At 60.3% G+C, this 14,875-nt stretch overlaps 1 protein-coding gene across 6 annotated transcripts; it reads right to left on the minus strand.

The window, feature by feature from the left end:
- Positions 1-354: 354 nt before the first annotated feature.
- SEMA3B (semaphorin 3B) lies at positions 355-9,008 on the minus strand. 6 transcript variants are annotated; one of them, XM_081525414.1, is made up of 18 exons: positions 8,789-9,008; positions 7,061-7,247; positions 6,197-6,354; positions 5,998-6,060; positions 5,462-5,581; positions 5,282-5,375; positions 4,951-5,070; positions 3,931-4,076; positions 3,727-3,838; positions 3,553-3,622; positions 3,330-3,471; positions 2,805-3,024; positions 2,452-2,543; positions 2,334-2,375; positions 1,936-2,093; positions 1,783-1,838; positions 1,551-1,690; positions 355-1,191 (listed from the first exon to the last, which is right to left on the minus strand). In XM_081525414.1, exons 2-18 carry the CDS (start codon positions 7,167-7,169, stop codon positions 787-789), a joined length of 2,247 nt encoding a protein of 748 aa, XP_081381540.1. In that variant the 5' UTR covers positions 7,170-7,247; positions 8,789-9,008; the 3' UTR covers positions 355-786. The 6 variants fall into 6 exon arrangements, with proteins under 6 accessions (XP_081381540.1, XP_081381538.1, XP_081381536.1 ...); XM_081525412.1 differs by having other exon boundaries at positions 3,330-3,474; positions 8,789-9,007; XM_081525410.1 differs by having other exon boundaries at positions 355-1,194; positions 3,330-3,474; positions 8,789-8,965.
- Positions 9,009-14,875: the final 5,867 nt, after the last annotated feature.

Here is a 14,875-nt window from a genome sequence, read left to right on the forward strand (position 1 = left end):
TGGGGCAAATTATAAACAAGATACAAAAAAGACCAAAAAAAAAAGACCAAAAAAACCAATTGCCACACCACCACAAGGGGGTGGGCTGACCACCTAAGCCACCCCTACTGCCTGAACCATGGATCTGACCCTACCCTCACCCCATTTAAGGAACCAACTCGCCCCTCCTGCCCTCCTCCCTGCAAGCAACTGAGAGCACCTGTTGCTTGCTGGGCACCTGTGGCTTATTTTCACTCCCTTGTTCTGCGGCATGAGTCCCAGTGAAGCCTTGCCTGAATTTCTCATCTGGCCTCTTATCAACTGCTATTGATGAAAGAGTCCAAGAACCTGGGTCGGTAACACTAAGACCAGCGATTGTCTGCTGGGGCCATTCCAGCTTTGGCTGAAAATGTGTTTATTGCATTAGTACAGTTGGCCTGCCCTGCCCCACCCCACCCACCCAGTCTGTTCACAGCTTTCTGCCCGTTGCCCAAAGAGGTGGTCCTTCCCCCAGGGTGGGCATTCCGGGCACCTCTCCCACCCAAGTGTTCGGGGAACTCTGCTTCTCTGCCGCCTCCCGACCAGCCGGACCCTGTGCCCAGCCTGGGCCGCCCCTATCGGGGTTACATTCAAGGGTTATCCTCTTGTTAATAAATAAGCCAGCATGGCTGCCCCTTGGCCAGGGCCTGTCGGTCGGTGTCTTCCCTCCATCGGGGAACGCCAGGCTCCTAGCCGTCTCCCAGGGTCTGAGCGCCCCCTCTCCCTCCTGCCGCCTCCTCCCCAGCCCCCAGCGTGGGGACAGCCAAGTCACCAGTCTGCTGCGCTGCGCGGGCCCCGCTCAGCCCGCAGCTCTGGGGCGTGTGTCCTCCGGTTGCGGCCCTTCCTCCGTGACTCAGGGACCTGTGGGCGCGTCGCGGGCTGCGGGCGACACATTCGCAGGGAGTTCGCACCACCGCCGCCGCCGGGCTCCACCAGCTGCAGAAAGTCCCGGTACCAGAGTTTGGGGCCCGGCGGGGCGACTGGCGCAGTATCCTCGGTCCGGGTCAGTCTTTCAGCCTGTGCTGCACTCAGCACGTGCAGCGCCAGGCGACGCAGTGGCTGCGAAAAGCCCTGCTCCACCGCTGCACACAGGTACACGCCAGAGTCCCCACGCCGCAGCCCGCGCAGCAGCAACCCCCTCCTCGTGCGCTCCGCTCGCTCCTCCACAGGCACCTGCTGATGGATTAGCCGGAGGCGAGAATTTAAAGGAACGGGCGGGAGCGGGGCTTATCTGCACGTGGGGGCGGGTCGGAGACCTCAGTGGGCGGGGTAAGGGCGGGGCTTCTCTCCGATGGGGCGGGGATGTCAGGCGCCTAGTTAGAGGAATGCGGCCTGACCTGGATGCGGAGTGAGGGCCAGGGACCAAATTGGGCAATAGGGGTCTGATTGGGCTGAGACTCACTGGGCGGGGCTGGATCGCATCTAGACTTGCGTGCGGAGCGGGCCAAGGGCCTCATTAATCAGGGCTGGCACTTTCTGGACGTTAGGGTTGGAACAGGGCCTGTTTGGGGAGGGCGTGGGGGGAGGCTCACCTGAGCGTAGGCCGACTCCCCCGCGCGCTGGAAGGTCCACTCCACGTGCGCCTGCAGCGAGCGGGGCTCACACTCCAGGAAGGCGCTACCTCCCTCCACACCCAGCACCTTCTGCTCCAGCAGCGCAGGGTGGGATGAGTCTGGGGGCAAAGGGAATGTCAGACTCAGGCAAAGCAGGACAGGGTGGGGAAGTCTTTAAGCGCCGAGGGATGGGAGCGGCTGAGACACTCACCCCCGGAGCACAGTGTGCTGGGGTCGCCGTTCCTTACGTCCTGCCGTCGGAACCGCCTGGGGATCGGGGGACATTAGAGCCTCGGTGAGCCCGTCTCTTAGCCAGGGATGGATAAAGACTCCCTCCAGGCAGCGCGTCCTTGACCCTGCTCACCTCTTGGCACTGGGCTGGAAGCGAGTGCACTTGGCCCCATCCCAGGCACAGTAGGGGTCACGTGCCAGGCAGCATTCGGCACAAGCACGGCCGTGGGCAGCGCAGCGGTGCAACGGGATCTGGGCCACCCCGCTCCGAGAGGCTACATACAGTTGGTGCTAGGGGAATAAGGGCTCCAGGCTGACCGAGGGAGGCCCAGTGCCCACCTCCCATAGGTCAGGGATCCCTTCCCCCAACTTGACAAAAGGGAACACTGGGGTCTCAAGTCACAGAGTCTAGTGAGGGCAGAGCCTGTCCTCGAAGCGAAAATTGTGGCTTATCATTACCAAAAGAATGGGAGTCGGGGCACCTGGGAACACTTTGGGTCCATTCCACCCCCAAGCACTCTGGTCACTTACCCTCTTGGAGGAGATTTGCATGCTGGTGACAGCAGCTGAGTCCTGAGAGGGAGGAGGGGCTCTGAGATCATGGCTCCGTGGGGTGGGGGTTCCCCAGGCAGTGGGGGCTAGGCCTCACCTCAAACATGTGTAATTCCTCCAGGAGCAGCCCCTCGGCATTCGGCCGGCCGCCCTTGGGGACGGAGATCACCTTCAGCACTGAGCCTGCATCTGCAGGGATGAAAAGGGTGGGTGAATCCTTGTGCCCCCTTACAGCTAGGGCCAGGGGTCTCCTTGCCTCCAATGCCTCCACCCACAGCATGGCTGGAGAGGTAAAGAATGTGGGTTGGAGCAGTCAGAGCATCATCCAGAAGGAGATGGGGGACACGGCCCCGGGAAACATACAGAGATGGGTCTGAACGCAGGGAAATTCCACTAACAGGCCAAAGAGCCTGCGCTGGGTTTTGTGGGTGGTCATAGCAGGACTCTGACCTGTGCCGATGAAGAGGACATCGTAGTATCCATCAGCAGCTGCGACACGGTCCGCAGTGATCTGGGTGAAGGTGTACCCGGCACCCACTTGTTGGAAGAGAGGGCGCCCACCGATGGGCAGGACTGAATTATACATGAGGGGGTGGTTCCGGGCAAACTGGATGACATCATCAGGAAAGTCCTTGGTGGAACTGAAGGTGCCGAAAGTCTTGCTGGGGCACTGGGAGGTGGGGAGGAGGCATGACAAGGATGTGGATAAGAAGGCCGGGTGGGCAGCCCTCCACAGCAGACCTCCCAAAACCTGGAGTGTGTGTATGAGGGGGCAGGTATTGGACAGAGCCCTGCCCTGGGAATCTGAGGGGGACTGATGACCTTCCCCTGGGGAACCCTGTCTGATGAAGAGGATGTTTTCCCACCCATTTAAAAAAAAAAAAGGAAGAAACCACATTCACCAAGAAGACCCCAGGCTGACTCCTCCACCCTGCAGGTTAACTGGGTTGTGGTGGCAGTCCCTGGGCTACGCACCATGCCAGGTCGGGGGTAGGGGACACGTCCCTGGTAGGACACCCACTGGTGCATGGGCCCCTCCTTGTGTGCAAAGGGTCCCAGGAAGGCCCGGCGTACATCATTCATGCTGTACACGCACACGGCAGAACCCTGGAAGATGCTGCTGCAGGTGGAGATGTCAGTGGAGCGAAGGGCTCCAGTGGAGCCCGGGCCACCCTGTCCACTGCCTCCCACACCTCACCTGGATGTGGAGAAGACAGCGTACAGCAGTGGGGTCCAGCGATCTCGCGAGGACAACAGGAACACGTCCTCTGTAGGGAAGGGACCACGTTGGGGGAGGGTGCAGAGCCAGGCTACAGGCTCTATGCCCCTGCATTCACTGCCCCCCACCCCATCCTCCACTCCTGACACTTACGGAGCTGGTCAAAGTTCGTATCACCCTCGGCACCGGGCACTGAGCACACCAGCCGCGCCTTCAGGAATGTTGTCCACTTGTTGACCAGGCTGCGCTGGCCACCCACGTCGTTCTGCAGGGGTCAGTAGGAGGGGATGAGGGTGAGGCCCCGACAGGCAAAGGGGCGGTGGTAGAATCCCTGAATGTGGCCCAGGAAGGCCTCACCCTGCAGATCTGGCCAACGCGGGACACAGACAGACGTCCCAGTGCCGGCGTGGCCTCCACCGCCGACTCACGGAAGAAGAAGTAGATCTTGTCATCATCTGGGTTCTCACTCTCCGGGATCCAAAAGACCTTGATAAACTTGGGCTCTGGCCACAGCAGGAGGCGAGGGGTCAGTGAGGTCCCGGCCCTGCCTCCCCTTCTCTTTAAGCCAGCAGAAGCCCTCAGGGCAGCAACTAAACCCCCAGCCCACACACCTCCAGAAGCAAGTTCGATGGGCTCCCCAGGACAGAATCAAAAAGATGAGGGCCTGTGGGTCAAGAAGCAGCCACGAGAGGGCAGCAGAGACCGTGGCTACCTGGGCTCACAGGCAGGTGACCTTGGCCAGTGGCGGGCCTCTCACCTCTCCCCTGGCAATTCTCCATGCCAGTGCACCAAGAAAGGAGTGATCCTGGGTATCTGGGTTTTGCCTTCACTTATGAATCTTCCTCTCTAGCAGGAAGCAGATGCCCCGACTCCTGCTTCAAATACTCCACTGGGTCCCCTCACTTAGAATAATGTACTCTGGCCCTACCGTTTCCTGACAGGGCAGGCCCCTTATCATTGCTCCCTTCATGAGTCTGTTCCTTGGCTTGTTCCTGTCCCCAGGGCCTTTGCACTCATCATTCCCTCTGCCTGAAATGCTCTTCCCGAAATCCTGCTGTATTCTGGGAATTAGCTCATTCCTCTTTTCAGCAGAGTGGCTTCCTGTCCCCAACCCTCCCACTACCACTCCCACTCCCACCTAGTCTCCTCTTCCCTTCTCTCTGTTCTCTCACTGTATCTCCTGGCCATTGGAACTGATCTTCTGAGGTCTGAACTCAACAAGGGCATGGGTCACACCTATCTTGTCTCGCCCTCTGACCCAGTACTGAGAGCAGGGCTTGACCCAGGATAGGCATCTGGAAAGCAGGTGCCTTATTCAGCACCTGCTCTGTTGGAGATGAGGGCCCCCTCCCAACAGTACCCTCCCCAGCCTTTCACCATTGAGCCAGCGGGAGTCATGCGGCTCTGTCCGGAGACTTGGACGCTGGCCCAGACTGCGGAATATGGTGAAGTCCCGGCCCATGAGGTCCGCGGCTACCCCCGAGTACAGCTCTTCCCCTGTAGACATGGCAAGGATGCTGAGTGAAGCCAAAGGCTCATATGGTAGGTTGGGGGAGCTCTGGGGGCTCTTGGGGAGTCAGTGAGGCTATGGGGGATCCCTGGGGTTCTATGGAAGGGTCTTGGGACTTTACAAGATGCTAGAGTCTCTGGCTGGGGGCGGGGCGGTTTCCAGGAGGAGCTCTCCTGGGGTCCCAGCCTTTGGACTCACCCACCAGCACGGAGGCAGCCCGATGCCTGGGGTCATAAGGACTCTTGCCCTTGCCATCCTCCAGCCTTCGAGGGTCCAGCCGGAGCATGGGCTCCTGGGAGGCAGCGGGGAGTTACTAGTGCAGGCCCTTCCTCCTTCCTTATCCTCCCTACCTCCCTCCCTGACCAGATCCAGCCTTACCTCCAGCCGCTGGCCCACCTCCACAAATGCACAGATTGGGTGGAAGGCCCCTGTGCCACAGGCCAGCAAGTGGGTGTGGTTGTAGGCATGGAGCAGCTTCACAAAATTCATGCACTCGGTCTAGCACGCAGGCAGGCAGGGTCAGGAACAAGGAGGCCTCCCTCAGGGAGGTGGCCTGAAGGAGTCCCCGCTCACCAGCAGTGCCCCCACCCCTTCTTCTTTGGTGCATCAGCCCAGGCAAGTACTAACATGGGCGACACGGACCCGGGTGCCCTTGGTGACCAGCCCGGCCCTCTCACCTCTCCCCAGAATGGGTTCATGGGGAAGCAGAGGCCTGCATTGTCCCCCGTGACTCAGAGGCCTCCAAGAAGAATCACATGAGCCCCCCACCCTGACTCACTACCTCCAGACTTCAGCCACCTCGACCCTCCTGCCCCCAATCCCAGCCAGAACAGGCGGCCCTCTGTTTTAGCAGTGCCCATCGCTAGAGTGAGGGGCTGACCCCCCCCACTCCCACCCGGGCAGCCAACACTCACGCCAATGTCCTTCCCGGCCCAGTTGCACTCCTCTCGCCATTCCACTCGGGCCGGCCAGGCCAGCTATGGGGAGGGTGCGGGAGGGCGAACACAGGGCACGTCTCTAAGCTGAGGGTGTCCACTCAGGGGACCCAACCTCCCCAGGGCTCTTTCCTGGGGGGGCCGTGCTGAGGCTGGGTGGTGGTGGGGTTTCTGGCACCTTCTTGGCCCTCTTGCTGATGTTGTCCAGGCTGAGGGAGGCCACATGGTTCTCGGCGCCCACAAACAGGCGCCCACGCTCCTCATCGAGCAGCAGCGCTTCATAGCAGCAGGTCCTCTCCAGCCTGAAGGTCCGGAGACCATGTCGGGCCTGGAGCTCTGCAGGGTGGGGACATCACTGAGGATTCGCCAGTCATGCTAGAAGCTTCCTCCAGGCCAAGGTTGTACGTGTGACCTGGCCCACACACAAGTGGATTTACTGCGTGTGAGTTTACAACTCGGGAGGACAGGCCCACCCAGGTGCCGGCCGAGCTGCCAGGGTGGGCAGTGCAGTGCCCCCCCACCCCACTCCCATAGGGGAAGCAGGTGGAGCTTCCAGGGCATGCTCAGACAAGCAGTGTCTCCAGGCAGGCGCACAGGGAGGCAAGGGTTCTGGGGTAGGGCTGCAGGTTGGGACAGCCAGAACTCCGACCCCAAAGTCGGGCTAAGGGTTCTCTACCACCAGCCCGGGTTCAGTATGATGCCACTGCCTAGTTACTACCCTTGTGTAGAGGGGGTGGGAAGGCGCCTCTGATGGCTTCCCCCACCTCAACCTTCTTGGGAGCAGGGGATGGAGCGGAGGCAGGATCTGTTGCCATGGGGACAGAAGGGGTCTTCCTGGGAAAGCATGAGGAGAATGTGGGCAGAGAGCTTGGGGACTGAGGCCAGGAGAGGGTTAACTGGAGATGGCCTGAGCGTGCCCCCCAATCCGGGCCTGGGTGGCACACACACAAGGGTGACAGCAAACACAATGCCCCCTACCCACCCTGGGCCCCTCTCCTTGCCCACCCTGAGCTGGGCCCTCCCGCCTGCCAGGTGCACCTACCTTGGAAGGAGAGGCGAAGGCGTGGGGTGCTGGGGGCAGCACCCCCCAGCCCTGCCACCCAGAGCAGGGCCAGGCCCAGGATCATGGCGGCAGCCTCGGCCCGCCCCATCCCCGCGGCTCAGGGAGCTCAGGGTTCAGCGGGCGCGTGTGGAGGAGCCTTGAGCCGCCCTGGACTCTGCCCCGGGATCTGGAGGAGAAGGAGTTGCAGCAAGGGGCGAGGGCGGGAGGCTGGGGGGGGGGGTAGTCCCCAGGGATCAGATTACAGCCCCTAGGGAAAGAGGCTGGGGGGTCGCATTCCACTTCCGAGACCTCCTCTCCCTCGCTGGGTGCCCTGTCTGGCCACAATCACAGACACACCCACGCTGGGCACACCCTCAGGGTCAACCCCACACTGGCAGGCGCCCGCCCCACCACGTCACCCTCGCCAGGAACCCGCCCTCCTGTATACACACCCACAGGCATTAATTCACCGAGTCAGTGCGCCTACTTCATGCCAGCCGGGGACTGGGGCTAGGGGCATTAGGGCACACAGGCAAGGTCCCCCGTGCAGAAGGAGGCAGAGGACCAACGAGGATTCGGGTTGCTTGCAGTCCCTACAGAGGTGCCAAGTGCAACGAGCAAAACGAGCCTGTCATGGGTATGAGTGTAACAAGAGTGTAACAGGAGGGGGTCATGTCTCTGCAGGAGGCTCTGCACCCACGGGTCCTCAGAGAGACAGAGGCACCTTTGGAGCAGGAGCCAATGGTGTGGGTGCCTGTGAGCATGAATGTGCTTCTGTGGGTCCTTTTTGTAGCTGTATTGAGCATCTGTGTATTGTGTGTGTCTGCATGCATATCTGCGCATACCTATGTGAGACCATCTGGCATATATGAGACACATAGGTGTGATATGAATGTGTGTGTAGGCAGGATGTACACATCGGGGTGTACACATGTGTACACAGAATGTACATATCAGGGGTGTGCCGTTTGTAAGCATGTACATGTGTGTCACACGTGTGTGTATGGATGTATGCGCAAGCGTACACATCTCTCTGGATATGCAGGTGAGCAAATATAACTGCAGTGTCCATCACTGCTTCAACTCTGAGACACCCCGGAAGCCCAGTTCTCAGAGGGAGAAGTAGCCAGCTGGGAGACCCGGGGCTGGGCAGACACCTCAGTTTCTGATTTGGGAGCTGCGCCCACTTGGACCCGGCAGTCCCAGCTTTACGCTGGACCTCTCTCTCCCCACCCCGGAGGGAGGGCAGGAGGGGCCGATCACACACAGAAATGCTGTGATCTCAGACTTCAGACCCAAGAGGAACCAAGAGGGGAGAGCCAAGGGCCTGGGGCAGCCTCTCACCCCCCAGCTCGGGGGAGCTGTCCTTCCCTCTCAGCCTCTTGCATCTCCCTCAGCCTCTCCATCCCGTCTTTGCCTACAAGGGTTTCCCCATCTTTGAGCCCCACCACTTCTGTGAGCCAGAGTCCTTCTTCCCTGGACCCCTCACATGGGGCCAGGCTCTGGCTGCAGTGCCCACCCTCCTTCCCAGAAGCTGGCTGGGCAGGTGCCGGGGACAGAAGCCCTGGCACGGGGCAAGGTCCTGGGGCACAATCAAGCGAGGGGTGCAGCTGCTGGGGCACGTTCCTTCCAAACCGCGCTCCCCAAACCACCCCCCTAGCTCCGCCGCCGCCGCTTCCAGACCCCTCCCACCCCAGGACTCCCACCTCCCTCCTTCCTTCCACTGACACTTGCCACTGCCTCTTCTAGGCCCGGGAGGTCTGCGGCACCCCAGGACTCCAGGCTGCCTCCCCACACTCCACCGAGAGCTCCGGCAGCGGCGGCTCCTCACCCCGCTGCCTCTTCTCACCCCGGAGGAGGTCGGAGAAGCCGAGGGGCCCCGGGGCACCCTCTGACGTCTCCTTTAAGGAGCAGCCCCCGCCCCCACCAAGCCAGCTGCGCCCGCCCCGCCGTCAAGTTTACGGGGCGGGTCGGGTGACTGGGCAGGCAGCCGGACCGGCTGGAGTTGGTGGCCTGGCCAGAGTGGAGCGGGCACGAGGGAGGGGCTGGCAGGGCCGACCCCTCCCCTGTGGGGGTTCACGGCTGGAGGATGCCCCACGCGGCGGTCCTGGAAGTGGGGCAGGCCGTCTGGGCAAATAAGGAAGAAACACTAGAGACCTCGTAGCTCCTGGCAGCTCTGTGCAGCCGGCGGAGGGAACGGGCAGACAGGGCACACCCAGGGACTCGGTTCTTTTACCTGTGCCTCCGCAGCCTGGGAGCTGGAGGCGGGGAATGAGGGGGCTCAGCTGCCACCTGGGTCCCCAGGAGCCTGCTGAGAAGGGCTGGTCAGGGAAGGGGTTTTCAAGTGGAGATCTGATGGGCCCCCAAGACCCAGCCCCCATCCTTCCGCAGGGCTTGAGCGACTTAGTACTTCTGCCACCTGGCTGGCAGCGGCTCTGATGACGGCCAGTGTGGGGTGGGAGAAGAGGGCTCTCTAGGGGCAGGCTGTTGGCAGGAGACAAGTCTGACTTTGGCACTGCAGGGTGCGGACCCATTCAGAGATCAGTCCTGACCAGTGGTGTTGGGAGGTGAGGGATGTTCTATGCCGTGTCCATGGACTGTCTTTCTTCCAAGGGTGTAGGTGGCAGGCAAGGTCTGCCTCACCAGAGTGAGATACCCCAGGGGGCTATTAGGATAGGAGGGGGCTTCTCAACACCTCCACTGGGAAGGGTCTGTGGCCTTGGCCTAAAGGTGACTCTGGGGGACACACCCTCTTGATACTGTCAGGGGTACTTCCTTGGAGGAGCTGAGTGTCGACCATGGCCAAGGGGGTCCTCAGGTCCACCTGGGTAAACATACCAGGGCTTGAGGGTAGGCTTCTTCCACCCCTCAGTTCCCTCAAAATGTATCCTCTTACATTTTCCCCAAGGCTAACTGGCAGCTCCTCGGGGGTCTGCAAGGGAGGCCATGGTTCTCTTTGCTCATCTCCTGCGAGTTCCTAGAGTAGAGGTGTCTATGCCCAGCCAGGTTGGGGAGGGCCCTGCCTCTCTTAACTGGGCCTCAGGCCTGGTGTCTCTGGCCTGGTCTCGCTGGCTGGTTGGCAGTGAAGGGTAGGCGTCCGTGGGATGACCAGGGGCCTCCAGGAGGGGGAGTTGGGGGACGCAGCCCTGCCTGAGCCCCAGGACTTCCAGCATGTGGCCTCTCTCCCTCCTCCCAGGCTCTTTTGCTTTGGGTCTGGGCAGCCTCCTCTGGCCCCATGCAAGCAAACAAAATTCTTTGGCTGTTTACAATTTTCCACCCAAGCAGCCAAGATCAGCAAGTGCCTTTGAGGTCCCCACCCAACCCCACGGTGCCCCCTACCTGACCCCATTGCTTTTAGTTCTTTAGGCCCAGGGTCCCAGGCTCTATTTCATGCCCCTCCCCCAGTAACCCAGTGTCCATATTGGATAATGAGATCAGGACCCCCCTCCCCACCATCTTTCCAACATCCTGGGACTCAAACCCCAGCCAAAAGGACCAGGCTGTCCCCCAGTCCATGTGAGTCCTTGGCATTGCCTTCCAGCTTCCAGATGTCCCTGGAGCAGGGAGGTCCCCAGGGGTGAGAGCTCAGGTTGTCCCCATCCCCACAAGGTCTCCTTTCTGCTTCTCAGTCCCGGGTCCCAGAGTATGCAGACCCTAGGGAGTGACTTCATGGAGACAGCCCTCTAGGGTTAGTGGGTCACACTGGGTTCTGGAAGTCCCCAAGGATTCTGGATTCACGCAGCCTGGGCCTGGGTCTTGACAGAACTGAACCAACCAGGGGAGGCAGCGTGGGTGCCTGATGCTGCCTGTCAGCAGTATAGCCTGCTAGGGCCTTGGTTTTTCCTTCTGGAAATAACTGGATTGTCGTGCCAAGTGCCAGCACCTGCCTCCACAGTCCTCACTCTCAGCTGGGTGTGCCCCTTGCACCCTGCCTGGACTCGGTGGTGTGACTGGGCTAGGGTGGGACATCCATTTATGGAAGACTGCAGCCAACCCTCTCGGTGCCCAGCCTGGGCTGGGTTGAGCCTTGGCTCTGCACGCACACCTGCTTTAGCCATCAGGGCTGGTGGCTCCAACGGCTGGCTCGACCTTTCCCTCTTCCGGCCACGTGGGGGCTAAGACGTGCTACCCAGAGGAGGACTTTAGGCAAGGGGGGAAAAGCAGTGGAAAGCAGGCCCTGGAGAGTCCAACTGAGGCCTGACTTCCCTGACACTCTGCTAGCCGTGCCAGGGGATCTCCCGGGAAGGTCTGTCTGGCATTGCCCTCACCCACCCCCAGCCTGGTGTCCAGGCACCCAGAGGAACCCCCCTTGGCCCACCTTTTCGGGAAGAGGAGCTCCTCCCCTCCTTGCCTTCTTTTTTTTTTTTTTTTTTTTTTATTTTTTTTTTATTTTTTTTTTTCCCTCCTTGCCTTCTGAGGGCCCTGTCAGAGCTGGGGCGGAGGGGCGGAGGGGCTGAGGGAGGGGCCACCGGGAAGCCTGGGCCTCTGGCTGGGGCCCTACCCCCACCCGCTCCGCCCCTGCCCTCCGCCTCCTGCACATTCCTCCCTGGCTGAGGTCAGCCCCTCCGGGACGGGGGAGCCCCCCCCACCAGCCACATCACAGCTCCTCACTCACTTCTGTTTTCTTCGTTGCCCAGCAGGGGGGAGAGGGGTGGGGAGAGAGACGAGGGGCCTTGGGGGTGGGGCTTCCCTCTCTCCTCCTCCATAACCCAGGGGAGGAGGTGCCAGGAATGCAGCAGGGTGGACTCCGGTGGCACCCAATCCTCATTAACATACATTAACATAAAAGCTACCTTCCCTCCCTCAGGTTGGGGGCAGGGCGGGGGGTGGTGGTGGAGAGCCTCCAGGGAGTGCCAGATGGGGGCTCAGGCTGCTCTGGAAAGGTGGACCGGAGCCTGTCCCAGGAATCCACCCCTATAGTAGCCGGGGAGTGACTGGGTTGAATTCTGATTCTGCTGTCCACCAGCTGTGTGTGCCTACGAGGAGACTGAACCTCTCAGTCCCCTCTCCGCGCTTGTCCCTTGGTAGTAAAGGGTGGGCCAGGCAGGTCTGCCACTTGGTAGGGTACACAGGTGTGCACTCTGGCTACCATCTCAGTGCTGGGCATCCTGTGGCATGCAAGCCCGAGGACCTTGAGGGAGACTCACCACTGCCTCTTCCAGCCCAGCTTCACAGGGCCCTTTCTCTGGCTTGATTTCTCTCCTGTCTCTGTCCTCTTTCTTCCTTTACCCACACCTCCAGCCCCCAGGACAACACTCTGACCCTCCACCTGAACCTCCTTCCCTCCCCAGCTGCCTAGGATTCCTTAGTCTTCCTCCACAAGTCTCCAACCCAGTGCCGAGAAGCCCACACCCTCCATCCTCCAGAGAGCCCCAAGTCAGAGAGGCCTCTGTCTCCTTTAAGACAGAACAAGGCCCCACCTCCTTCCCCTGCAGCTTGAAGCCTGACCCCTTCACCTGGGGGTGGTCCCCATGGTCTTTCTGCCAGATCTCCTCCCAGTGCCTCCCCTCTGCAGTTACCCTGCTTCCCCAGCTCCTCCAGCCTGGGGACATCCCAGGCTCTTAGCCAGGCATTCACACACCCCTCCCTGGCTCAGCCCTGGCTAACCCTGCCAGCACTTCAGCTACCCCATTTCTGGAAGGTGGCAGCTGCTTCTTTGCCAGGACTTAGCTAAGGCAGTACCCTCTGCCCTCCCCTTTGCCACCTGCTGGACTTTTCCTCATCACTCACTACCCACCTTTCTCCGTGAAGCCCCGGATGCTTGTAACACCAGGTCCAGGCCACTCTGCAGGGCTCTAGGATCCCCAGCAGCCATTATCACTTGGGAAGCCACCAGGCACAGGGAAGCAAGAGATAGAGGAAGTGGCTGCAGGAAGCCCTTCCACCTTCCTGGGCCTGCTGAGCCTGGGTGAGGATGGGGGTGGGGGTAGGGTTGATGGAGAAGAGACTTCAGGCCCCTTCAGGCATCAGCCACTCAGGCCTTGACTCCCTCCACCCACAATGAGGTCAGAAAACAGGATAAATACCGAGGAATGTACAAGTGATTTTTCTCTTAAATAAGATCACCTGTGAGGCTGCGTCTCCTGCAAGGGGGAAATCAAAGCAGGGAAAAGAAAGAGATCCATAGCCTTGACCTCTGCCCCCTTGAACACTAGTGCCCGTCTCTGTGCTAACTGAGGCGCTGACTGGCTGGCAGCCAAGGACGTACTTGCTGTCACACAGCTGCACACAGACCTCAGCTGACTTGAGGCTCTCCTTGGGGGCGTGCGGGCTTCCCTGGTGGCTCAGCTGGTAAAGAATCCGCCTGCAATGCAGGAGACCTGGCTTCTATCCCTAGGTTGGGAAGAAGATCCCCTGGAGAACGGAACGGCTACCCACTCCAGTATTCTGTCCTGGAGAGTTCCATGGACTGTATAGTCCATGGGGTCACAGAGACACGACTGAGCGACTTTCACTTTTTCACTTTGGAGGCTGCTGGGAGCTGGATTCCCCTCTCCGTGTTCAAGGGGGGTTGGGGGTATGCACAGCCCCACGGCAAGGATGAGGTCCCCTGGGATTTCTTTTAGGGCAACAGACCCAAGGATTGAGGTCAGTTGCATGGGAGTGGGCCAGGACCCAGAACTCAGCCAAGAGAAGCTGCTGTCCTGTTCCTGACTCCCCAGGGCAGCTAGGATCTGGCTGGCCATGCCACAGGCCAGGTAGCTGGAGTCAGGGCTTGTATTCTCCAGGCTTAATAGCTGGCTTGGCACTCTGGGTGGGTGGGTGGGGGAGACGATTCTGAGGGGAGTAGGAAGATTTTCTGGAGGAAATCAGGAGCAGCTACGGGGCTGCCCTGAATGCGGCCAAGGGGTTATTCTAGGTCTTGGAAGCTCCTGCAGCCTCAGAGGCTCCAGTTCTAATGGGCCTCCTCCCCTTTCTGCTCTTGGCATCTAGGCCTCCACCCACCTGCTGGGGGTGAGGGCTCCAGCCCAGGGGAGTTGGGAAGTGACTGCAGGCCTGGACTGGTTTCTCCCCACAGGGTCTCCCTATATCCTTCAGATCTCTCTGACTCTCAGAGCTTGTGTCTTTCTCTCTTCCCAGCTGTTTCCCCACCCACCCCGCCAAAAAATGGGTTAAAAATAGTCTGCTACCACATCAGTAGTCTGAGCAACTATTTGGAGTGGGACAGGCCCTCTGGGTGGTGGATGAGCCTCGTGGCAGTCCCCACTGACCGGAGACAGCCTGCCTCATACTGGGATCCATGGCTTGGTCTGGGAGCAGGAGCCTGGGTCCTCTGCCTATCTAAAGGTCCTAAGCCTCATAGATGTAGCTGCCTATGGGTGGGGCCAGGAAGATGGGCCTTCTAAGGCTGGGAGAACTCTGGAAGACACACGGCCAAGGAGCACTGAATCTCTGGTTCTCCTTGCGCAGGGATGCAGGGTGGTTGAGGTCCAGCCCTGGACAGCTCTAGGCAATGGGGGGAATCCCTCGGAGTTAACTTTACGGAGTCCCTCCTGTTGGGGTATAGGACACCTGGGATGTATCATCCCCTGCCTACTGCCCCCCATGGCTGGGAATTTCCCAACCACTAAAGACAAGGATGAATTGAGAGGCCGCCCCTGCCAGCACTGGGACAATGAAGCCTTATGCTCTCAAAATCTGAGCATGGGTAGGAGGGCCAAGGGCAGGTGGGGGCCTAGATGCCTGCACCCAGGGAAGCACTGCTTGCCAGGACCCCACCCAGACCCACTGCCAAGCCGGGTACAAGGGGATCCTGGCTAGAATCCTGCATGGCCCACTCAGGGAGGGAGACGTTGGGTTCATCAGGCAGACAAT

Source organism: Giraffa tippelskirchi, chromosome 9 (genome assembly GCF_054371585.1).
Source record: "Giraffa tippelskirchi isolate mGirTip1 chromosome 9, T2T-mGirTip1v1.2.pri, whole genome shotgun sequence".
Taxonomy (NCBI): Eukaryota; Metazoa; Chordata; class Mammalia; order Artiodactyla; family Giraffidae; genus Giraffa; species Giraffa tippelskirchi.

Excerpts from the sequence above, each read along its gene's own strand:
- SEMA3B (XM_081525410.1), bottom strand. The coding sequence starts at position 7,169 with ATGGGGCGGGCCGAGGCTGCCGCCATGATCCTGGGCCTGGCCCTGCTC. Across the intron at positions 6,061-6,196 it reads TCAGCAAGAGGGCCAAGAAG|CTGGCCTGGCCGGCCCGAGT; the intron begins GTGCCAGAAACC and ends CCCTCCCCATAG. Across the intron at positions 2,376-2,451 it reads AGGAATTACACATGTTTGAG|GACTCAGCTGCTGTCACCAG; the intron begins GTGAGGCCTAGC and ends CCTCCCTCTCAG.